Source organism: Panthera pardus, unplaced genomic scaffold, assembly GCF_024362965.1.
Source record: "Panthera pardus isolate Hobbes unplaced genomic scaffold, ASM2436296v1 HiC_scaffold_13, whole genome shotgun sequence".
Taxonomy (NCBI): domain Eukaryota; kingdom Metazoa; phylum Chordata; class Mammalia; order Carnivora; family Felidae; genus Panthera; species Panthera pardus.
In genome coordinates this window covers 110,974,493-111,001,332 of record NW_026526688.1, presented here as the reverse complement: position 1 = coordinate 111,001,332, position 26,840 = coordinate 110,974,493, and the positions used below count along the sequence as shown (strand labels likewise).

The 26,840-nt window shown below is 37.3% G+C and overlaps 1 protein-coding gene across 2 annotated transcripts in view; it reads left to right on the top strand.

Annotated features, from left to right (window-relative positions):
• The first annotated feature begins 1,899 nt into the window (after window positions 1-1,899).
• The window catches only part of AP1AR (adaptor related protein complex 1 associated regulatory protein), a 39,592-nt gene continuing 14,651 nt past the window's right edge, over window positions 1,900-26,840 (top strand). For both annotated transcript variants that reach the window (XM_019417769.2, XM_019417762.2), the window contains exons 1-2: window positions 1,900-2,008; window positions 25,053-25,101. In XM_019417769.2, the coding sequence (XP_019273314.1) occupies window positions 1,926-2,008; window positions 25,053-25,101 (132 nt within the window). In that variant the 5' untranslated portion in view covers window positions 1,900-1,925. The remainder of the gene's footprint in view (window positions 2,009-25,052; window positions 25,102-26,840) is intronic.

Here is a 26,840-nt window from a genome sequence, read left to right as displayed (position 1 = left end):
TGCATTAATTGTGGTGTCACATGCAGTTGTAAAAAAAAAAAATAATACAGAGAAATCACTACATGTATCCTTTACCCAGTTTTCCTCAATGGTAATATCCTGCAAAACTATAACACAATATCACAAACAGGATACTCACATTGACACAACCAAGATACAGGTTTTCCATCACCACAAGAATCCATTCTCTACTCCCTGATCCCTGGCAACCATGCAATCTGTTCTCTGTTTCTTTAATTTTGTCATTTCTAGAATTATACAATATGTAAGCTTTTGATACTGGCATTTCAATTCAGAATAATCTTCTGCAGATTCACTTAATATGTGTGTGTCAATAGTATGTTCCTTTTTGTTGCTGAGTAGTAGTCCATAGCTTTCTTTAAACATTTATAGTTGAATTTTAAAGATTATTTCACTAATAAATTTGCTTGATTATGGGGACTGAAAGAGGGATAGAAAGTATGGTTGCTATTCAATAAGTCATTCAGTCATTCCGCCAATATTCACTGATTGCAAACTAATAGGCCAAACATATGCTTTATGCACTTGGTTACAAAAAACGACCAAGACCCAAATAAGGTCAAAATTATTTAAGAGGCAGTTCTAAAACTGAAACCTAGGTCGGTCTAAATTTCAGGAAACAAGAAAACGAATAGCTCAGAAACGATTTTTTCATTAGTAACAATTTTCCTAGATTAAATTACAACAGGCTAAAAATAGACATAGTTTTAAAAAAGCACTTTATGCAATGGACTGGGAGTTTACTAATCCACGCCTCAGATGCGATTTTAAGGCCCAAATCAAAAACCAAGTTGTACAGGAACACTGGAGAATGCAGACCAAGTCGCGTCAGAGTAGCTATCTCTTCGCATCTACTACAGAACCCAGCAGCACGCTTGGATTGGCAAGGCGTGGATTGATGTCCCTGAAAAACCATAGCCCTCGAACTGATTTCCTCTGGACCACTACCACCTCTCCGAAATGATCTGAAATTCTGATTTTAAACAAAACAAAAAGAGGCCGGTAGGGCACCATTAAAAAGTTTCTCTACAATATTGACAGTACGGATATAGAAACGCAAACTAGAGACCAGAAAAGAAAAAATTCCTGGTGCATTCAAAACTATTTCAATCAGTCCCCTGACTCTATTTGCCACTTACGGTGCAATATTAACTAAACCTAAGCACACAACACACAGAGAAGTGCCCCTTCTCATACCCGATGACTTCTGGCCTTGGGCTCTAGGTAAGCCGCTCACAAGGCTTTGGTACAAAGTTCAAAGGCTGAGCCTTGACCGTTGCGACGCGCGGAGACGCTCGGGACCCAGACGCGGGAAACGCAAGGAGAAAAGGAGACTTCTAGTTAGGTCAAGGTCCAACAAAACAAACATCCACACCCAGGAATTGAACTAGCTCCAAGGCAGAGGCTGCGGACGCGGGAGCTTGTGGAAGTGACGTAAGAACCGGTGGCCGGAGGAGGCGGGGCCGCAGAGGGAGGGCACCCTATTGGGGCCCGGGAGAGGGCGGGGGTGTGGCAGCGTCGGCGGCGAGGCGCTGGCCTGGGTGCTCGGGAGGGCGGGGTCTGGGTGCGCGACTCGCGGGGACTGGCTTCCTTCAGCGGCTGGAGGCGGTCACTTGTGCTAGGCTGAGGTCCTGAGGCGAGCGAGGGGCCATGCGGACAGCGAGGGAGTCCAGATCGCGCAGCCCGGCACTCTTCCCTCGAGCGGCAGCGACTCGGTGGCTGCTGGAGTAACCGCTGCCTTTGTTCCGAGTGCCTGTCCCAGTCTCTCACGCCGTTGCGCGCCGGCCGGCCCGCCCTTGGTCCCCGAAGCCTCATTCGGCTCGTGCCGCGCGGATGCGGCTGCCGGGCCTGAGTGTGGGCTTTGAGCGGGAGGAGGAGGAGCGGCGGCGCCTGGGCGGCATGCGATGGGGAACTGCTGCTGGACGCAGTGCTTCGGGCTCCTCCGCAAGGAAGCGGGGCGGCTGCAACGTGTAGGAGGCGGTGGAGGGTAAGCCCGCTGGGGGAAGGGCCGAGCTCCCACTGGCTCCTCCCATTCTGCCCCTTGCGGGGAACCCCCTTCACTGTCTCCGTTTCCTCCCTCCCCGTATGTCTTCAAGTAGGCCGGGAGCCCCTCAGCCCGGCGTCGAGCGGGCTGTCGTAGTGGAGGCCCTGGTCGAGAGGTGTCCCCCAGGGAAAAAGCTAGAGAAGGGGGCGGGTGTCGCTCTTGCCGCCTCCAGCAAGACTCCCTCCGGGCGCGATGTCACGCGGGGAAGGAGTCGTGGTAGGCGTCTTCTCTGGGAAGCATGGGGTACTCTCTACGAATGGGCAGTAGAACAGGCTTCACAACAACCCGGACACACCCTACGTTGAGTTTGGGCTGATGCCAAGGGTAATAGCTGTGTATTTGATCCTCCCTTTGGCTGTGACAGAGCCGCTGAGAATCTGGCTCCAGAAAGTTGATATCTCAGAGGGATTGTTAGTAGAAGTCATTTGGATGCTGTATGTAGTAAAATAAGGTTCCAGACATTGAGTAACTCTTTGACATGTACAAAGACTTGCCGAATTGCTGGGTTCCCAATAGGCATTCGGATTCTTGGTACTGATAACAGGAGGAGCAGTGTGTGGCTTTTCCGTATTAATTCTTTCGGTTATTTCCAGAGGAATGCTAGACCCTAATTGCTACCTATAAACTCTGTAATACTGAGGAAATCACAGTCCTTCTGAACCTCACGTCTCTTGATTAAAACTGGCATATGCATAGGTTTTTCTATTCACACCATCCATAGAATACTAGAATTTCATTATTCCATTTTTGTGTTTTTATTTCTTACAGTGTTGGAAAAAAATTAGAACAAACTCCTTTGAAGTTGGCTTTGTTGTTGTTAAATGTTTCCCAGAAATTCAAACTTAGAATAGAAAATATGAACCAAGACGCTTTATGTAAGGAATAAGACTTTTTGCACTTTATGGAACAGATTGCTAAATTTTCAGTCTCTGTCTCATTGAACCAACATTATTAGGTAATAGGGTGTTCTGAATACACGAACGGGAAGCCACATGATTTATAATTTGGATCTTTTGGCGATGAAGATCTTATTTATATATGATTCACTCATTGGTTCGTCAGGTGCATATTCTTTGTGTTCATTGCATCACATACAAAGTAGCCAAGGTTGTGCACTAAGTAGTCTGAATGGAAAGGTTAGGATTTAAAGATTTTGTGCCTAGTTTAGTATCTTGGTTTCCCTGACTTAAGGGCTATTACTGTCAAAGGGGAACATGACAGCTGTTTTTATCATGTCAGACCTAATCCTCTAATTTACTCCTAATTTTTGTGTGCAAGTGCACCAATATAGTTAAATATGCTTAACTAGGTTTGAGTAAGGACTGGAAGCCACAAAATCTCTGGCTTTGCTAATATTCTGTTTGTATTTGTGTTGTGGTGTGTTAAAGTCTAATTGTAGAAATAGGGTCTTATGATCTAATTGGGTAAGCAGAAATCATTTGTATTTGATTTTGGACACTGTGGTGTCTGGAGTTTTTGTTTTGATCTTTCATTATGATTTTACAAACTAATTATGTTTTCCTTAGAGTGTAGCATTAAAATTGTAGATTTTACTCCCCAAGCACCTAAGCTTGGCAGCATAGGGAAGGGGCTGGGGGAAATCAGTGAAATCAGTGTGTTAATTGTCGGTTGATATGCCATAAAAACATAATGGTTTGATCTGTTTTCCTCTGTTATGGGCAAAACTCCTTGAACAAGCAAGTCCTATTGAAGGAATGAACTTCTGTGGGTGTGGACACTGTCATCTAAAACCATATAATGGTGATATCAATACTTTTTCTATCAATCCATAAACGTAGATTTGGACAAGACAGTACCCTTATTTGAGTATACTGATAACTTATTGTTTTACATTAATTTTCACATTGTTTTAGAAGCTTCTAGTAAGCATGCAGAGACAAGTGGATGTAGCTAATTGTTATTTACAGAATAAAGTTGCACTTTGCCTCTCGTTTTAGTTGCTTTTTTTTAATCCCCTGGTAATTCTGATTTTCTTTTTGGTATAGGTTTAGATAATTAACTAATAGTTCATCTGAAGATGAAAAATTTAGGGAGTGATCGCAAAAACTTGATTTAATTTATATTTGTCACTGTAGTTGTCATAGGTAGGAAAAAACTGGGCTTGCTTAGACTGTTTTAAGCTGGACATCACAAGGATGCTTTATGAGGCCTTAGCCTCATAGATTCCCCAAGGGTATCTCAAAGTCAGATCATTCAGTATTCATTACCCAGTTTCAAAACCAGAATACCACTGATTTTGTTTATAAAATATTAGGGAATTCTAGTATTTTATATTCTAAGATATCTGTCAACTAGTCAAAATATTAATATCAGCATTAAGATATGTCATAAATATTGCTACTAATAAAATTATTTGGTGATTAAAGCAGAGGGAGTAAAATATCTTTAAGGAATAAAATTTAGACATCTTAATGAGTCACCCTTTTTCACTGTAGGAAGTTTTGCCCACCAGCACATTCCAGAGGGCTCCACCTGCTGGTCAATTCTTGGGCAGTACTGGAAATCTTTTTTGTATGTACTTTTAGTGTTAGTTTCTTTCTCAAACTGAAGATCCAGTTATGTTTTGTTGTTTTATATCTTAATTACCATTTTTATCTTGCCATATATTTCCGCACAGTGGTTCCAGTTAAGATGTACAATAGGTTTTTTTTAAACTATTTTTTAAAGTGTATTTATTTATTTTGAGAGAGAGTGAGAGAGAGTGCATGCACAAGCAGGGGAGGGGCAGAGAAGCAGAGAGAGAGAATCCCAGGCAGGCTCTGCACTCTCACCATAGAGTCTGATGCAGGGCTCAGATTCATGAATCAAACCGTGAGATTATGACCTGAGCTGAAATCAACAGTTAGACGTTTAACCCACTGAGCCACCCATGTGCTCCAAAATGTGCTGTGGTTTTATATAAAGGTATGGTCATGTTTTGTATCCTTTATATTTAATATTTGTTGGCCTTTTGGCTTCAGCCACAAAGTTGCCTCAATTCAGGCAATAGTTTACAATGATCAGCTGTTTTCTTTCCTGGTAAAAAATATTTTAATAATAGCTGCCAACATCTGATTACTTCCTATGTGTGCAGGTTCTGTTCTAATAACTTTACATTATCTCATTTATTCCTTACCACATTCTTGTGACAAAGGTAAGTACTATTACATACATTACAGATTGAGAACTGAAGTGTGGCAAGTTTATCTTACTCAAGATAGCTAAACTGGGATTGAGCCCAGGTCCCTATGAATTCAGAGCCTTTACTCTTAATCACTAATAGCTCACGGCTTTTTATTTTGTAGGTAATGTATGCATATATCTTAACAACTTGACTCTTTATTCTGTATGATAAACTGTTCTTGAAACTATGCACTTGACCTCTGCAACATCACTTTTATTTTCCTGCTTCTCTGCTGGCTGTTCTTACTCTCCCTATTAAGTATGGGATTTTTCTCCTTGTTTTCTGTGCTTTATTTAGTTCTCTTTACACATAAACCCACCCCTGAAGAAATTTCATCCATTCCTATGATTTCCCAACCACCAACACTTCCAAATCTCATGTCTTCTGAACAGACCTCTTTTCAAGGGTTCAGCACTGTATTTTCAGTTGCTAAGTGAACAGATACACTTGGATATGTGAAGTCTCCTCAAATCAGCCTATCTAAAATATCTAATATTGCAGGAAATATCTAAAATAGTATAATTTCTTTCCCCCAAGGTTTCTTCTTTCACTGCTTTATGAATTAATTCCTTTAACAGCTGCATTCACAGTTTTCCAAGCCACAGACTAAACTTCACAGTCTTCTACCTCTGTCTCATCAGCTAAGTCAGTCTCTTCTTTATACATATTGAATCCATTTCCTTTGTTGGTACTTTGCCTTAAACTTTGTCTTTTTTATCGCCAGGTCACTGGCTTCTTGATGGTTCTCCCTGTTGTATGTATCTGTCATACTTCAGTCCATCTTCCCTTTTTGTCATTGGAGTTAGGCTTTCTAAAACTCATACTGGATCATACTAGGCCCTTACTTAACCACTTCCTGTGTGTCCTATTTCCTACAGCTAAATTGCTCAGCCTTTTTCCCCTTCTCTGAGAGATGATGAGATGCATGGCAACAGCTCAAATGTGCAACATAATGTCTGCTCAAGATTATATGTAGTCTCTGCATTTGCGTAAAGAGTGTAATCTCAGTATTCTCTCACTCAGAAGATAATATCAGAATACAAATCAGTGAGAATAATATAAAAAGGAAAACAATAAATTAATTTCAAAAAACAACTCATTCATAAGCCTTAATATCTTAACTTTTTTTGAAAAATGATAACCTTCCATTGAGAGTAGTATCAAATTTAAACTCCCAACAAGATAATTTTAATCTATTTTACCAGCCTAATTGTGTTTTCCAGTTATATTTTTCTTAAAATATGCATTAAAATTGTAGATTTTACTTCCTGCATGCATGACCTTGGCAGCATAGGCAGGGAAAACCAATGAAAGTATTCTCTGCCATTCTTTCACTTGCCACATCCCCAAATTCCTAGATACTAGATGGACTATATGCATTCCTGTTTTAAATTACAGTGTTCTCTCATCCTTGCCTTTGTGTGTGTTATTTCTTCTTTTCCTGTTCTTGGTGAGCTTTTACTTATTCTTAAGTATTACTGTCTTTTTTTTTTTTTTTTAACGTTTATTTATTTTTGAGACAGAGAGAGAGAGAGACAGAGCATGAACGGGGGAGGGGCAGAGAGAGAGGGAGACACAGAATCGGAAGCAGGCTCCAGGCTCCGGGCTCCGGGCTATCAGCCCAGAGCCCGACATGGGGCTCGAACTCGCGGACTGCGAGATCATGACTGAGTCAAAGTCCGACGCTTAACCGACTGAGCCACCCAGGTGCCCCAAGTATTGCTGTCTTTATGAAACCTGCCCAGCCCCCTGAGACAATGTTACCTCCCTGAGGAAATAATATTTTCTCTAGGCTTCAATCTGCTTTATAAGGTGAGCTTTTTCTGTAAAGGTCCAGATAATAATATTTTAGGCTTTGCAGGCCATAGGTGCAGCTTTTTTGCCACTACTCAGCATTGCGGTTTTAGCACAAAAACATAGATAATATGTAAACAAATTGCATGTGACTGTATTCTAATAAAACTTCATTTTTCAGAAACAGCACTGGGCCAGATTTGGCCCATTGACCATAGTTGTCTGACTTCTAGCATAAAAGGTGATGTGGGTTGAGAGCTCCTCAAGGTCAAGGATATGCTTTATCTCTGTCTACTCTCAGTGTCTCATGTTTGTTGAATAAATAACCAGGGAGTATTACTTATGTACTTGTAAGATATAGAAAACAATGTTTTCTCTTATCCTTTTTCTTTTAGGTAATTGTCTAACTTTGGCAAAAATGTCACTCGTTCACAGAGTTGAACACATATCCTACCAGTTTTACATTGATTAACTAAAAAAAAAAAAAGACCATAGAGAATACTAATGAGAATATTTCATCATAATACATGTTGCTAAAGTAGTAATCAATAGTGTCATTGAGAGATTCCGTTTGGTTTTCTGCATGTTTGTCAGAAAAATATACAAGTATAGGACATTTCTTTTGAAATTTCAGGAGTTAGGAAGGAGAACAGTAGTAGACTTAAATGGATATGAATTTCCTGAATATTCTGTATTTTACCTTAAAGACTCCCCAGGGCTCTGAACCTTACTCTATTCTTTTTTAATATATTTTCCGTCTTTAATGTACTTTTCCTTGGTGATGGCATGAAGACACATGGCTTTACCTATTACCTGCATACTAATGAGCCCAGTCATCTCAGTATTAGCTCTGAAATACGTAATTACCCACTGAGTATTTCCACTTGGATATGAAACATAACTTCAAATTCAGTTTGTAAAGCTGAGCTCATCTTTCTTCCCTTCTCACAGCCCTTTCCTCAATTTTCTATTTTTTATTTTTTAAAGCCCCAATCATTTCTTTTACCTTGTGCCCTACCTCGTGAGTGGTAAACACTGTATCGTCACTTAAAGCCATGAATCTAAGAATCATATTCAACTCCTCCCTTTCAATCACCCTACAAATATGGGTTGTCATGTTCTGTAGATGATACCTTCTGAATTGCCCTTACATCTTTCCAACTAATACAGCCTCCCTGCCTTAGAACAGACCATTCTATCTTCTGGATATTTGTACCTCTACCCTCTCGCTGATACCTTTTTGAGCCTATGTCTCATTAATCTGAAAAACAAAGAGAAAGAAACACTAAACCTTACTTAGACTCCTACATCTCCGGCTAGCTACTACCCTATTTCCTGTTCTTTCCCTTTAACAACCTAAAGAATTATCCAGTCTTGGTATCTCAATTTCCTCACTTCTCACTCAGTCTTCAAGGCAAGCTAAATGTTCACTTTCCCTGCCACTGCTGTGTTTGTTGCCTCTTTCTGCCCCATAACATGAAAACAGCCATCATAATCCAGTGGGTATTAGTAATCTTTGCTGTACTTCACCTTTTAGCTGCATTTGATGCTGTTTGCTCCTCCTTTAACTCCTGTAATTTCATACCATATTTTCTATCTACCTCCCTGGGTAGTGGATTTAAATTGATCTACCTTCCCTATATCCTATGAATGTTCATTTTCTTGTTTATTCCTATGTTTATGTATTTTGAGAGAGAGAGAGAGAGAGGGAGTACTAGTGGGGGACAAGGGCAGAGAGAGAGAGAGAGAGAGAGAGAGAATCTTAAGCAGGATCCATACTCAGTGTGGAGCCCAGTGTGGGGCTCAATGCCATGACTGTGAGATTGTGACCTGAGCCGAAATCAAAAGTTGGACACTTAACTGAGCCACCCAGGTGCCCCTGAATGTTCATTTTCTTCACCTTTGTCATTAAATGTTGGAGTCCTTAAAAATTAAATTAGATTCTTCTGTACCTTCCTTAAAGTCACTAACCTAGGAGCATCTATGACACTATTCCCCCATCATCTCACATTTCTTAGTCCGTCCCCCAAACCAGATTTTTTTGTACCTCCTAGTTTTTCAACGCACCTATTTCTTTCACCACTGCCACCTTAGTCCAGGCTTTCATCATTTCTTGCCTAGATTTTCAGTACCATGTGGTAAAACAACACTCTTCCTAATTCATCATTTTCTGACACTACTTTATTCCTTCATAGCACTTACCACTTCATGACTTTGTAAACTCTGTCTGTCTAGTATCCGTTCCCCTTTAACAGAGTATAAATTTCATGAACTCAGGGACTTTGATTTGTTTATTCCTATACATCCAGTATACAAACAGTGCTTGCCACATATTAGGCACCCAGTATATATTTGTTAACTGAGTGGGTAGACTGCCAGCAGGTCTACCCACATCTATTCCTGATCCTTTTCAGTAGCTCCTATATTTTGGAGTCAAAGTAACGATAAACGCAAATCTGTGAATAAACACCGCTTAAAATTCTTCAGTGGCTTATCATACTTTTAGGATAAACATTGAAATCTTTAATGTAGATTTCAAGGCTTTGCATTATTACTTCAAGGCTTTTGGGGGGAGGTGGTACTCATCTGTGTCGTACACTTCGTTGCATCCATTTCTTCCCTTTTTACTTAGGTAGCTCCTACTCAGTCATCTTTTAGACGCCAGCTCGAGGATTCTCCCCACAGAAGTCTTCCCAAACCACTTCCTACCCTCAGTGGATAAGTCTTCACACCATCATGGAATCATCATCCTTATTCTTCTGAGCACTTCTTCAGGTTTTTACTATACCTGAAATAGTGTGATTATTTGGTTAATACCTGTTTTCTGCTTTCAGTGTAAAGGAAGGAGTCCATGTCTGTTTTTGCTCACCATTGACTGTTTAGCTCCAAGTTCTATGCCTTGGATAGAAGGTATACAGGCATTAAATACCTGTTGACAGAATTAATGAGTATGTTTCTTAAATATATCTTGCTCTTTCATTCCCCCTTGCCTTTGGTAACTGCTACTCTCTGAAACGCTCTTTTTCACTACTTGGGGCCTGGCTGATCCCTCCTCCAGCTGATTTTTGATGCCCCTCATCTGAACATATCCCTCTCAAAGCATGGCAGTTGTTAATTTACCTGTGCATCTACCCTGTTAGACCCTAAGCCTCTTGGGTACATGGGTAAGTTTTTATTCACTTTTGTGTTTTAACTACAAAGCTATGTCTATCATTCAGTAACCCAGGGAGGTTCAATTATAATTAGAAAATTCAATATCATAGATACATAAGTAGCAACAGTTACTGAAGAAGAAGGTGGTCAGCAATTTCACATGCTGTATACAGATTGCAGAGGATGAATGAGAAAGAACCAAAAGACCAATAATGCTCCTTCTAGTTATTAGTTTCCTCAGGCCCCTCTTAAAGGGCAGTGACCCTCATATAATGCATCTTTTTTTACCACAATGCTATGAAGCTAGAAATCAACCACAAGAAAAAAATCTGGAAAGACCACAAATGCATACAGGTGAAATAACATGCTACTAAACAGTGAATGAGTGAAGCAAGAAATCAAAGAAATAAAAAGTTACCTGGAAACAAATGAAAATGAAAACACAACAGTCCAAAATCTCTGGGATGCACCAAAGCGGTTTATTTCATTTTTTTTTATTTTTATTTTTATTTATTTTTATTTTTAAGAGAGAGCTTGTGCAGAGGAGAGAGAGAATCCCAAGCAAGCTCCACACTCAATGTGGAACCAACGTGGGTCTTGATCCCACAATCCTGGGATCATGACCTGAGCCAAAATCCAGAGTTGGACGATCAATTCACTGAGCCACCCAGGCACCCCAACAAAAGTGGTTCTAAGAAGGAAAGTTATAGCAATAGAGGCTCACCTCAAGAAGCAAGAAAAATCTCAACCTTACACTTAAAGGAATTAGAAAAGAACAATACACAATACACAAAGCCAGCACAAGGAAAGAAATAAAGATTTGAGAGGAAATAAATGATATGGACACTAAACAAAACAATAGAACAGATCAGTGAAACCAGGAGCTGTTTGAAAAGAATCAACAAAATTGATAGACCTCTAGCAAGACTCATGAAGAAAAAAAGAGAAAGGACTCAAAATCACAAATGAGAGAGGATATAACACCTAACAAACACCACAGAAATACTATTGTAAGAGACTATTGTGAAAAATTATATGCCAACAAATTGGACAATTAGAAGAAATAGATAAATTTCTAGAAACCTATAACCTATCAAAACTGAAGCGGGAAGAAATAGAAAATTTGAACAGACTGATTACCAGTAAAGAAATTAATCAGTGATTAAAAACAAAAAACCTCCCAACAAACAAAAGCCCAGGACTAGATGGCTTCACACAGGAATTCTACCTTTTTTTTAATGTTTATTTTTGATAGAGAGAGAGGCAGAGAATCCCAAGCAGTTTTCACACTCTCAGTGCAGAGCCCAACTCAGGGCTGGATCTCACAAACCTGAACCAAAATCAAGAGTCAAATGCTTAACCCACTGAGCCACCCAGGCACCCCCTACCAAACATTTAAAGAAGAGTTAATCCCTGTTCTCCCAACTAGTTCACAATATAGAAGAGGAAGGAAAACTTCCAGATTCATTCTATGAGGACAGCATTAACCTGATAGTAAAACCAGATAAAGACACCACTAAAAAAAAGAACTACGGGCCAATTTCCTTGATGAACATATACACAAAGCCCTTTAAAAAATGCTAGAAAACTGAATTCAACAATAAATTTTAAAAAATTATTCACCATGATTAAGTGGGATTTATTCATGGGTTACAAGGGTGGTTCAGCATTCACAAATCAATGTGATATAGCACATCAATAAGAGAAAGGATAAAAACTGTATGGTCTTTTCAATAGAAGCAGAAATGCATTTGACAAAGTACAACATATCATGATAAAAACCCTTATCAAAGTAGATTTAGAAGGAATATACCTCATAAAGGCCTTATATGAAAAACCCACAGCGAACATCATACTCAATGGGGAAAAACTGAGAGCTTTTCCCCCTAATACTGAGAACAAAACAAGGATGTCCACTCTCACCATTTTTGTTCAACATAGTACTGGAAGTCCTAGCCACAGCAATCAGAAAACAAAAAGAAATAAAAGGCATCCAAATTAGTAAGGAAAAAGTAAAACTTTCACTATTTGCAGATGACATGACACTGTATATAGAAAACTCTAAAAGACTCCACCAAAAAAAAAAAAATACTAGGACTAATAAATGAATTCAGTAAAGTGTTAGGATATGAAATCAATATACAGAAATTGATTGCATTTCTATATACTAATGAAGCAGTAGAAAGAGAAATTAAAGAAACAATCCCATTCACAATTGCACCAAAAATAATAAAATACCTAGGAATAAACTTAACCAAAGAGGTGAAAGACCTACACTCTGAAAACTACAAAACATTTATGAAAGAATTCAAGAAGACTTTAAAAAATGGAAAGACATTTCATGTTTATGGATTAGAAGAACAAATATTGTTAACAAATATTGTTGAAATGTCTATTGTTAAAATGTCAGAAGCAATGTGAACATTTAATGCAATTCCTATCAAAATACCAACAGCATTTTTCATAGAACTAGAACAAACCATCCTAAAATTTGTATGGAACCACAAAAGACCCCAAATAGCCAAAACAATCTTGAAAAAGAAAAGCAAAACTGTATCACAATTCCAGGCTTCAGGTTACAAAGCTGTAGTAATCAAAACAGTATGGTACTAACACAAAAATAGACACATAGATCACTGGAACAGAATAGAAAACCCAGATATGAACCCACAAGTATATGGTTAATTAATCTTCAACAAAGCAGGAAAGAATATCTGAAGGGAAAAAGACAATCTCTTCAACAAATGGTGTTGGAAAAACTGGACCACTTTCTTGCACCATACACAAAAGATAAATTCAAAATGGATTAAAGACCTAAATGTGAAACCTGAAGTCAAAAATCCTAGTAGAGATCACAGGCAGTAATTTCTCCGGCATCTGCCATTGCAACTTCTTTCTAGGTATGTCTCCGAAAGCAAGGAAAATAAAAACAAAAATAAACCATTGGGACTACATAAAAATAAAAGGCTTCTGCACAACAAAGGAAACAATCATCAAAACTAAATGGCAACCTACAAAATGGGAGAAGATATTTACAACTGATATATCCAAAAAAGGGCTATATCCAAAATATATGAGGAACTTATAAGACTCAACACCGAAAAATATAATCCAGTTAAAAATGGGCAGAAGACATGAACAGGCATTTTGCCAAAGAAAACATCCAGATGGCCAACAGACAACATGAAATGATACTCATCATCACTCATCATGAGGGAAATGCAAATCAAAACTACAATGAGATATCACCTCACACCTGTTAGAATGGCTAAAATCAACAACACAAGAAACAACAGGTGTTGGTGAGAATATAGAGAAAAGGAACACTTGTGCACTGCTGGTGGGAATGCAAACTGGTGCAGCCACTATGGAAAGCAGTTTGGAGGTTCCTCAAAAAGTTAAAAAATAGAACTGCCCTACAATCCAGTAATCACACTACTAGGTATCTACTCAAAAAATACAAAAACACTAATTCAAAGGGATACATGCATCCCTATTTTCATTTACAATAGCCAAATCGTGGAAGCAACCCACTGTCCATTGATAGATGAATGGGTAAAGAAGATGTGGTGTATATACACAATGCAATATTATTCAACTATATGAAGGAATGAAATATTTCTATTTGCAAAAACATGTATGGAGTTAGAGAGTATAATGTGAAGTGCAACAAGTCAGTCAGAAAGACAAATAGGATTTCACTCATATGTGGAATTTAGGAAACAAATGAGCACAGGAAAAAAAAAAGATAAAGCAAGAAGCGTCTAAACTCCACTACAGAGAACGAGCTTGTGGTTACAAGAGGGGAGGTGGATGAGGGGGATGGGTGAAATAGGTGATGGGGATTCAGGAGTGTACTTGTCCTGATGAGCACTAGGTGATGTATGGAACTGTTGAATCATTATATGGTACACCCGAAACTAATATAACACTGTATGTTAACTATATTGGAATGAAAAAAATTTTAAGGCAATGACTCTTTTTAACCCATGTTTAGCAGAAAGAGTTGTCTTTCTCTTTGAGAAATACATTTTCTACACATTCATTTTTCCTAAATTTGCCTTCATTCAGGAGGGGCTTATTAAACAATAAGTGTTATTATTATTTATTATTATCATCTATGTCGATGCTATCCCAACCTGGAAAACCTACTGATGGATCATGCTTTGAGATTTGAATTATTAAACTTCCATTGAAATACTTGATAATAATTGAAAAATGATGTGTCTATCATCTTGATTGTAACAGCTTTTGTGGGGCATCTGATTTGTAACCTTTCCAGTCTTTTGTTCATTAAAAAAAAGTCTTAGGAAGCTTTTAATTTTTAATAGACTTTGTAACAATTTACCATGGTTCTTCATTATTTATAATGTCAAACAGAAGATCTAGGGAAAGACTTTCCTATTTTATTTTAACAGATGTTAGATATCAGGATATGAAGAAAAGGAACAGTACAAATGTAGGATTTATGAAAAATTTTCAGTTATCTTTTAGTTAAGTCACTTTGGTGAAAAGGGTATCTGCTATGCAAAATAACATGCAGAAGCATAAAAAACTGCATTTTCAGCCTATTCTTGATGAGACCGATTTTATCCTTAATAAAAAATTATCTTGATATCTGCCTTGATAAAATTGATAAATATGCAAGAATATATATATGCAAGAATTTTCACTTGTGTAACATTACTTTTAAACTCTTCCAAAAATTTTTACTTCACCTTCATTTAGAGTACTATAGCCTATTTTTTCTACTTCTTTAATATCATTTATATGTTTGAGTCCACTTTCACATCTTCAGCAGTAGTAGAATGGACATACAGAAACTTTACTTTGTTTAGAAACATAGGGACATAAGGCTTATGTATAAATGAATGTCCTTGGATGACTTTGGGGAGCTCTAGACTGTTAACAAAGGGAAAATAGACTTCTATTTTCTTTAACTCATTGTTTTTGGAGACTCTTTGTTTCAGCAGCTCAGCTTTCACCATAATACACTTGAATATATATGCTCTTGAATAGAATAGTGGAATTGTTGTCTACATTATTTCTAATCTCCCCTTTCCCTCCAGGGCATATGGCTGAATTCATGAAAGTTAAGTGCACACATGATATGACTTTAACCATTCTCTTTACAGCTCAGCTTTGTATTATGTGATACTGGTGTATTCCTATAGGTTTCTTTCATCTTCTCACATCACTTAGTTTTTTATCCTTGTCACCTCTGGCATTTAAGTCTTAGGACTTGGATTGGCCACATTTATTTTTCTCCCCTTGTACACTTCATTCTTGACTCCTGTTTCTTTGCTATTACAACCCCATTGGGATTCTCTGACTCTCCTCCCCATCATCTCATTTTCCAGTTTTATTTTCTAAATACCTCTTTAACCTATCCATTTCACTCACTGACTCCACTTTAGTACAATCTGTCATCATTTCTTACCTAGATCCAACTTTAATTGCAAACATTATTCATGCATGCACTTATTCTCTATGCATTTATCTCCACTCATTTCTCTAGTAATCACATGGTTCCTGGAACTTGCAGGAGCACCTTCTTATATGGGTCTAAGTTTACTCCTCCCACTTGAAAGAAAGAGTGATGTTTTTATTCCCCTGTTGTCACTCTGAATACAGTAAACATTGATTGATTAATTCTTTGCTTTAGGGTATTGATTCTTACCTGGAATATTTATTCAAAATATCCATTTTCGTACATGTGGCTCTGGTTCATTCATTCAGGCTCCTGTGTAGTGGTGTGTCATTGTATCAGTAGGCTATAATTAATTTATCCATTCTCCTGTTGGTGAGCATTTAGATTATTTTGAGGTTTATTTGGTATTACCACTTCAGTTAACATTCTTACAAATGACTCTTTGTACATGTGTATAAGAGATTCTTTAGGTACATATACCTAGGAATGGAAGGGTGATAGCTCATGCACATCTTCAGATTTATTACAGAATGTCAGACTTTTCAAAGTAATTTTACCAGGTTATACTTGTACCAACAGTAGATTTTCATTGTTCCACTTCCTAACATTTGGTATTGTCAGATATTTTTCCCAATGTATTAATGTGAAATGCTGTCTAATATTTATACTAAGACTTTATTGTATTCCTGTATTCCAGAAACAAACAGATAATGCATGTTTTAAAAATTACTTTCTGGAGCACCTGGATGACTCAGTTGGTTAAGTGTCTGACTCTTGGTTTCAGCTTAGGCCATGATCTCATGGTTCATGAGATCAAGCCTCATGTCAGGCTATTTGCTGACAGTGCAGAGTCCGCTTGGGATTCTCTCTCTCCCTCTCTTTCTGCCCCTCCCCCACTCATCCTCTCTCTCTCTCTCTCTCTCTCTCTCTCTCTGTCTCAAAATAAACAAATATACATTTTTTAAAAATTACTTTCCATGTTAGCAATGAAAAGTATAAGAAATTAGAAATAAATCAATAATAGATGTGTAAGAACAAAACATTTAAAAACAAAAGTCTGAAATAAATGAAGGATAGTGCCATGTTTATGGATAGAAAGATATGAATTGAATGCAGTTCCACCAGTTGCACTGAACTTCACAAGCTGATTCCAATAATTTTTATGAAAGCACAAGAAACCAAATCTGGCCTACAAATTTTGAGGAAGCTGACTTGCCTTATGTTCTAATAATCAAAACCCTGCTATACTGGTATAAGGCTAGACAAATAGATGAGTAGAACAGAATATAATATCCAGCTCTGTAAATCAAAGACAGAGCTCAGTAATCTCCACTTTTTTTTTTAAATTTTTTTTAACGTTTATTTATTTTTTTGAGACAGAGACAGAGCATGAGCAGGGGAGGGTCAGAGAGAGAGGGAGACACAGAATCTGAAACAGGCTCCAGGCTCTGAGCTGTCAGCACAGAGCCTGACGCGGGGCAGGAACTCACAGACCATGAGGTCATGACCTGAGCCGAAATCGGATGCTCAACCGACTGAGCCACCCAGGTGCCCCGATAATCTCCACTTTTTTTTTTTTTTTTTAATTTTTTTTTCAACTTTTTTTTTTTTTATTTATTTTTGGGACAGAGAGAGACAGAGCATGAACGGGGGAGGGGCAGAGAGAGAGGGAGACACTGAATCGGAAACAGGCTCCAGGCTCCGAGCCATCAGCCCAGAGCCTGACGCGGGGCTCGAGCTCACGGACCGCGAGATCGTGACCTGGCTGAAGTCGGACGCTTAACCGACTGCGCCACCCAGGCGCCCCTAATCTCCACTTTTTAACAAGGTGATTGTTACATGCCAAAGTAGAGAATGACAGATTTACTAAAACAGAGCTGTTAGCATTAAATATGTATTATTAGAGATGTTTTTATGTATTGCGTCTAGATCATAGACACATACTTTTTTCTCTTTCTTATTTCAGCTATCAGAGGTGTACATCAGTTTCCTGTCAGTAATAATAACTTATTAATTGATTGTTGCCCTAGGGTGGGGAATGGATGCCTTCCTAGATTTACTGTTGCCATTTTTGCATGTTGGTTTCTCTGATAACCTCCAACATTCACTACTTTGAGAATCTCTGGTCTTACGAGCTTGGGAGTTTTCTCTTAGAGTTTTGTTATCATTATCAATGAAATGAATTTGAGATTCAAAACTTTAGTCAAATGTTACAAATATGAAAGCAGAGAATATGGTTTTTAGCTGCCTGTTTTTATTTTTAAGCAGTTATGTTTGCATAATGAAAAATCTTAAATTGTTCTGATTTACTTAAAAAAATTTAGTGAAATTTAGGGAACTTTGTACATGACCCACTTATATACTAACAATAGGTCTATAAAAGTAGGATGGCTCTTCTTTATTTTTAGATTCTTAAGAAGTTAATGAAAGTGACCACATTTTCTTTTCATTTTAAATGTCAGATTTAAATGTCTTTTAATTTTAAATAACCCCTAATATTTAGTGAACTTTTTATGAATAATAAAACAAATGCTTTATGAATGATACAAACATTTGTTTCTTTTAAAAGTGCACTAAAAGCCTATATTGCAAAGCAGCATTACATATAAAATCAGCATACTTGTAGATTCTAAGCCATACACAGAGTATTGGAATATGCACATCAGTGTTTTCAACTGCAGGACTGTAATCAGTTTAACTTGGAAGGAAGAGGAATTGAGGAAGATCTAAAAGATATTTATCTATGTTTGATCATGAATATATGTTGAAAGAGCTTAGTTATTGGAGTTAGATCACTTTATTTTGTTGTTGTTGTTTGGTATTCAGTCTTCAAAATCCAGTGTCTATTTGAAATATTCAGACTGAGTTCTCACTTCAGACTAGCCACATGTTAAGTGCTTGATAGCCACACGTAGGCTAGTGGCTATTGTGTTGAACAGTGCCTGTCTCTAAGATTACAGTACTTCATAGGATTATTGTGGAAAGGAAATGTATATAAAAATACATATAAAAACTAAGTTCATAAAAAAACAACAACAAAGTCCATACATGCATAATAATACCTGGCCCATTATAGACAATAAATGTCTCTCTTTGCTCTCCATTACGGTAATAGCTTGTTATACTTTGTTTTTTTGTAACATTATGCATACTAGGAATTTTCAAGTCCACATTTTTTTTTTCAAAATGAAGAAAGCAAAACGTTATTTCTTTAAGCCAAGTGATAGTAATCAAGAGCCAGGCCTTTGTGGGACGTTTGGGTGGCTCAGTTGGTTAAGCATCCAACTCTTGATTTTGGCTCAGGTCATGATATCATAGTTCATGAGTTGAAGCCTCACATCAGGCTCTGCACCATCAGTGTGGAGCCTGCTTGGGATTCTGTCTCCTCTCTGTGCCCCTCCCCTACATGCTCTCTGTATCTTTGTCAAAAATAAATAAAAATAAACTTAAAAAAAAAGAGCCAGGCCTTTGCAATAGACATTGCTACTTTCAATCATTTTGTTTCTTATTTTTCTTTCTAAGATTTAACTTTCATCTAAGGTTGTTGGAAATGTAGTTTAATTGGTTGGTATCAAATTTCTGGTTTTAGACTGATCCTATTTCTTTGTATCTCATTTTCCACTGTTCTTTTTTAATGGTGCCTCTTATATACAACTGGAACTTCATTCTTGAAGAAAATATTCTCAACTAGGACCTATGTACTGTAATGAAATATTCCTGCACAGGACTTGGGAGACCTGAAGATGACAAGTCCTGTGATTTTTCTGTGGCTAGTTTTGTTTTTCCATTAACACATAGTAATTTTTCTTTTTAAGTTTATTTTGAGCGAGAGAGACGTGGGAGGGGCAGAGAGGAGAGAGAGAGGGAGAGAGAGAATTCCAAGCAGGCTCCGCACCATCAGTGCAGAGCCCAAAGTGAGGCTCCAACTCACTGTGAGATCACGACCTGAGCTAAAACCAACAGCCAGACACTTAGCTGACTGAGCCATCCAGCAGCCCCTAACACCTAGTAATTTTGTTTGAACAGTCACATCAGTGATTTCCCTTTGTCCCAGGCTCTTGCCCTCAGCTTTATTGGGTCAAATATAGAAAAATGGAAGGCGTATTTGGTAATTAAAAATGTAAAATATAACTGTCCAGAAAATGTATAGTACTTGTAGCTTCAGTTAAGCACATTCTTTCACTATGAGTAAATAATAGGGTGGAGGTTCTTAGCATAAATTCAGAAAAAGTTATACAATTCAAATAACCCATCACCATGGAGCACTACCTACCACTGGGTCCAGATAGCTCAGTTCCTTGAACCAGGGACTGTTCTGCAGATGGGCTTTGGATGAACTCTGCCAACATTTACTTCCCTGTTTTCTGCCCTTCCATTTCCTCCACTTTAACACATTCTTCTTTTAGATATTAACTACTTCTCTTTCCTTTACCCAGGAGATTCTTTTTCTTTAAGGTAATTTAGCTTGTCAAGGTAACAGATACATTGTGTGTTGCTTTTATAGTTTTAATTTTTGTTTTCTGTATTTCCAACTTTTTGAGAAATAGCTCATTCTTCCTTTTTTCCCCAGGAATAAGCTATACTTCTATTTCTCCACAGTGATTGGTAGTAAACTCCTTAAACACAATAGGCTTGTGTATGTATTAGTAATAGCATGAAGCATATATATGGGAGGAAAAATCACTGGCATTGTATCTTTGTTCACAGCAAACCTTCCTTAGGATAGGAAAAGAAAACAAAGATTAATTTCCTGGGTTTGAAGCCAGGAAGAAAAGAATGGTGTTCTTAGTGATCTGGAATTGAGAAGTAGGCCCAGGGTCAATTATAGAAAAAGTATAAGGGGTTTGGGGACTGGTATTTATCTTAATGTGCTAGACTTGGAATTTGAATAGAGAATTCTCATCCAGACTCTTAACTATGTATGGATGTTAAGCGTAAGGCATCTAAAAACACCCGTCACCCCTTTTCTAGGTTGGTTTGAAACTTTATAATGAATTAGGCTGACAATACCTGAACCTACAGATCATCTTAGCATCAGTAAAAGTGAGGCAGACAAAAATAAAGTTCCTCATAATTTAGTTCAACAGCAAGTGCCATATTTGAAGAGTTCTTGCCTTAAAAAATTGCACTCAATTTAAATCAAATTATCAGTACACAGGAAATACAGAGGATAGAGGAAGCAAGCAGCACCAAGAGAAGAACAATCAGCCAAACCTAGAAATTGAGAAATTCTACAGGACAAATGACACAATTTCTCCAATACATGAGTGGCATGGGAAGAGGTGATGGTACAGCAAGGAGGGCTGTTACAGACTAAAAGAGGACTACAGAGGAAGTAGGGGGGTTGCAAGTTGGGGTGCGCCTGGATGACTCAGTTGGTTAGTGTCCAACTCTTGATTTCTGCTCAGGTCATGATCTCACAGCTCATGAGCCTGAACCCAGGCCGGGCTCCCGCACTGACAATACACAGCCTGCTTGGGAAAATGGTAACTTTTTTAAGTAGGGTAATGGGTACAAGGAGGTGTATATGTTCTCCTCCCTACTTTTGTGCATATTTGAAAATTGTCATGATAAAAGCTAAAAAACAAACAAACAAAAAAAAAAAGTGGGGGGGGGGATGCCAAAGACAGAAATCTTTTTTTATAAATTCTTAACTATTGAGAATAAACTCCAGAATCCTTCCCATGGCCTACAAAGGCCTGTGGTCTGACCCTGGCTGTTTCTCAGACCTCATATATTTTTCTCCCCATTCCAGTCATTCATTCAGGTCCCCCACTTACGTAGAATATGCAAAGAACAATTTGCCTCAGAGCTTGTTTGTATTTGTCTTTCTTCTGCTTAGAATTCTTTTCCTCCAGTTATCTAGCTGGCTGGCTTTCTTGGGGGATCTTTGTTCCAATTTTGCTTTAACCGAAAGTCCTACCCTGACCACCCTACATAAAATAACCTCCCTCTCCTGGTCACTATCTTTGCTTGCTCTGAAGTATTTACTTTTTCGTAGCATTTCCCACCATTTGCTTATTATCATTCATTCCTAAGAATGTTAGCTGCAAGGTGGTAGGGTCTTTATCAGTTTTATTGACAGTTGTATTGCCAGCACTTTAGAACCATGCCAAGCACTTAGTTACATAATAAATATTTATGAAATAAAACAATAAACACTTGAGGTCACATTTAATAAAACAGGTATGATTTTCCTCTCTGCAATTGTTCTACTTACCTTTCACTTGTATTATCATCTTTTTTTTTTTTTTAATGTTTATTTATTTAGTTTGGGAGAGAGACATAGAGCATGAGCAGGGGAGGGGCAGAGAGGGAGGGAGACACAGAATCTGAAGCAGGCTCCAGGCTCCGAGCTGTCAGCACAGAGCCCAACGCCGGGCTTGAACTCATGAACAGCAAGATCATGACCTGAGCTGAAGTCGGAGGCTTAACCGACTGAGCCACCCAGACCCTCTCACTTGTATTATCGTCTTTACCTAGAAGTAGGTAGTAGAGGATTGTGAAGAACCTCACTCCTTATTCTAACACAACACTTCAAGGGGCGCCTGGGCGGCTCAGTCGGTTAAGCATCTGACTTTGGCTCGGGTCATGATCTCACGGTTTGTGGGTTCGAGCCCTGGGACAGGTTCTGTGCTGACAGCTCAGAGCCTGGAGCCTGCTTCAGATTCCATGTCTCCCTCTCTCTCTGTCCCTTCCCCGCTTGCACTCTGTCTCTCTCTCTCTCTCTCCAAAATGAATAAACATTAAAATATTTTAAATAAATAAATAAAATAACACTTCAAGGTAGAAAATCAGGGCACTTTATTACAGGAAACCCTGAAAAAGTTATATTCCAGATGTATTAGACTTTTAGGCATCCAATAATATGTAAAGATTTTAATTTAAATTTCTTTCATGTACCACGTAAGTAATGGAGAGCTCTCTCAAATCTGAGATGCTACTTTCAAGCAGTCGGCTTTCTAATTACTTTAAAATGTGTATTACAATATTTCTCAACTTCCTTTTGGATAAATCCCAGGATAAAACTCTTCTAATAAAAAATGTTGCCCCTGAGTTTGCCAAATTGAGTATTTAATCTATTAGTATAATCTTGGCATTTATGATAGTAGGAATCAATATATGCCTTTTGTGAATAAGAACATTTAAGTTTTCTTTTTAAAAACAGATTAGATTGAGACCTTTAATCTAAGTTTTCTTTTTAAAAACAGATTAGATTGAGACCTTTAATCTAATTTAAGTTTTCTTTTTAAAAACAGATTAGATTGAGACCTTTAATCTAAGTTTTCTTTTTAAAAACAGATTAGATTGAGGCCTTCAATCTAATCTGTTTTTAAAAAGAAAACTTAAATGTTTTTTCACTTGTTTTGCTTTTCTTTATACCTTTCATCTTAATTGTTGTGTTTTATTTTGGTTTTAGGGTGTGTTTTTTTTTTTTTCTATTAACTTGCTCTTTTGCCATTCTATCATATAGACTTATGTTTATTTATTAGTCAGGACTTTGACTGTGGGGACAGAAATCCAGATCAAACTATCTTAGGCAAAAGGTAGAATTTCTTATAAGGATACTAGATTTATCAAGTACTAGCAAAACCATGGGCAGAGCAGGGATGCCCCTGATCCTTAGGGATGACTTCAACACTGTCAGAACATTCTTTTGATTGGTTTCATTCCTCTTTGAAGATTTTCAGAAGCATAACTCCTAGCATCTCCCTAGAGCTCTCAGGAAGATATTATATCTCTCTGCTCAGTTTCCATATGACCCTGAACCAATCACATGAGTCTGGGGTTTGACTGTGGTCTAGTTTGGTCAGAAAATCAGGGAGTTAGAGTCATGCAAAAGCACGATCATCCTCACTAAAGTTAAATGTGGACAGAAAGCACAGAAAAGTGAGACATTTACAACAGTCAGCACCTTGGGCTTCTCCTAAAGTTAGGGGTGTATCTGTATATAATTGGAATAAAACACAGTGTTCTGCTATCTAATACAAGCATAGTACAATTACTTCCCTTGGTTTGGACAGTATACCACTTAGCTTTAGGTTTTGCTTCAGCAATGAAGTCACATTGATAGTCTATAATGAGATACTTAGTATTACTGAACTTTACTTTATTATTCAGTTACACCATCGCAGTAAGCCTGGAAGGAGAAGTAGATTAATCAGAGATAGATTCTTCATTCAGGGAAGAGAGTGATGGTTGCAGGGAGAGAGCATACAGTACTTGAAGTACATATCCTTATACCAGAACACAGCGCTATTCAAAGGCTCAACTCATTTCTGTTTTTGTTTGAGAAATGGGGAAAATAGAAGAATGGGGACACTACATGCTTAGAGAATTAAGGGTATTTTGTTTGTTCTGGGTATGTTCCATAAATTATTAGATATGTAAAATGACAATTCCAAGTCCTCTGTTTTTTATTAATTATCTCTTAATGGGCAATAAAACTGCTTTGCATCTGTTAGCAAATAAAGATTGTACTAAGGAAAATGGGACCTATGATTTCACTGTTTTTTATTCTTTATAATAATAAAAATTTTATGATAATATAGCATTCATTCCCTTTCACTAAACCTGTCTCCCTTTCACACATACATAAACACATAATACTCACAAAGCATTCTGACCTATCCTAACCCCAGGATTCTTCTCATCTTTTAAAGGATCCTTTCTGTCCAAGGATCCATTAAAAACCCTCAGTGTGACTTTTGGTCTCTGTGGGGGCATGAAGTCCACTCCTCCATTAATTTAAGCAGCTATAACACAAACCACATTAGAAGTGAAAGTCTTATAATCTCCTGGCACTTCCAGTAGTAAAGAAGTTTGGGTGCCTCTGCCCTATACCAACTTTCATACTATAATAGAGGACAGAAACATAGTTAATAGAGTGTGGACATGTTCTTGGAGCAGATATAACAAAGGAGTTTCTTGTTTGATAACCTGTAAATTTCACTAATAGGAGCAGAAGAGAATGATTAAAATTTATATGGGCATGGAAAGAATAAAAAGTGCCTAACTTTGTATAAACATGGATTCCATAATCCAGAGACAACCACTCTTAGCATATTGACATATATCTTTCCAGATTTATGTTGTTTTGCATATGTTTTCGAAAATTGGAGACATACTCTTATACATTGTTTAACACATCAGTATTTTAACATACTTTCCTTGATACAATAACAATAATGAGATGAGTTTTAAAATTTAATTGTATTCTATGTAGTAAATACAATAAATTAATTTGTTATTACAGGTTGAGTAAATATTGGTGTCGGTAGAAAAATGTTGGTTGAACACTTTTAAACTTATAACTAAGTTTGAAAATCTGGGAAATGTTTTTATAGAAATGTGTTTATGCCACTACATTGGCTCCGTTTTAGTATTAATTGTGATTTTGAAAGTTTTTCTGCTTTTCTTCCCAGATCCAAGTATTTTAGAACATGCTCAAGAGGTGAGCACTTAACTATAGAGGTAAGTAAGTCTTGAATCTGATTGGATAAAAGTCCCTTCAGGAAGGCAGAAGGGACATTTTTCTTTTCATTAAGGGCCCTAGATTTAGTATGGACTTGTTATATTTCAATATTATTGATGCCAATGAAAAGGAAAAGAATTGGTGTGGGGAGGGGAGGGGTGAATAGGGAGAAGTTTGCAGAAGATTATGGTCCTGTTCTTCTAATAGAACTGCTATTTCTACTAAGAAGTGGTGTTTTTGTTTTTTGTCTTTTTTTTTCACAGTGCACAATTCAAAGAGAGGGTACTCTTGTGCAGTTACAATGGCTCAGTAGACAGTGATTCTAGACATAGATGGTTGGCCTGTCCCAGTAAAGAAGTACAGCAGGATCAAAGCAGAAAGCTGACTTTAAGCAACTCCACAGGATGAATCACTGAGTTTCTTATTCTTTGTGTGTAAAATATAATAATAGAATCTATTCAGTCCCTGCTATGTCCCACCTACTCCACCATAGTTTATAAATGTCATCACACATAATTCTTAATGTAGTTCTGCTGAATGGGTGGCAGTCATCCCATTTTATGGATGAGAATGAGAGGCTTAGACAGGTGAAGAAGTTGGGCTTTGTTACAGCCCATACATGGCAGAACCTAAATCCAGTCCAAAACTGCCTGGCTTCAAAGGTTGAACACTGTACTTCACTGCCTTCTATATTAAATAAGGAAGCAAGTAAACCAGAAATTAGTTTTTTAAAAAAATTACAAACCAAAAAACAAACAAACAAAAAGTTCAAGATAATAATTTTAAACAATTTTAAGTGACTTCTTTAAAAAAATTTTTTTTGAAAAAAAATGTTTTTTTGAACGCTTATTATTGAGAGACAGAGAGAAACAGAGCATGAGCATGGAAGGGGCAGAGAGAGGAGAAGACACAGAATCCAAAGTGGCCTCCAGGCTCTGAGCTGTTAGCACAGAGTGGGGCTCAAACTCACAAACCGCGAGATCATGACCTAAGCCGAAGTCAGACATTTAACCGACTGAGCCATCCAGGTGCCCCAAGTCACTTCTTTAAACTCTTGTCATTCTAAACCTTTTAAATGCATTGTTTTCTTGATTTTAATCATGTTAATATTTAATAATAAATACTGTTAACAATAAAACTTTTTTCTTTTGGTGGTTATCAAATTATTTATATTTTAAATACAAATATTTTAGTAATACAATTTAGTAGTAATGACTTTCATTTAGTCATTGGATATAATACTGTTCATCACATCATCAACAAATTGTTTACTTTCCTGTCTGTAGAAAGACAGACACTATATTTGAGAGCAGTGGCTACCATTTGGTAGATTTTCAGTAAACAGTTAATGAATAGATGAATAAATATAAACGTTATAAGATAAATTCTTATTTGGGTATCTTTTAAGGCCCTGTTTCTTGAGTAAATTCTCCTTCTTATGACATTAAATTTTTTTTGAATTCAAGTGGAAAATTCTGGTAGTATGGGTTTAAAACACCCATATGAAATAATTCAGGTGAAATAGTTTATAAGTTTTAAAAAGTTTCTGATTTATGAAGAAAATTGCTATAATTCTCCTTTTTCTTTTTCGTATAAATCATAAATAATAGTATATACTTATCTTGGCTATCTTATAGGACTGTTGAATATATCAAATGAACTAGTGTATAAAGGGACACATGACTCAAATATCTTAAAAGTATAAAGGTATATTATTTTTGAAGTGAAAAAGTGACAA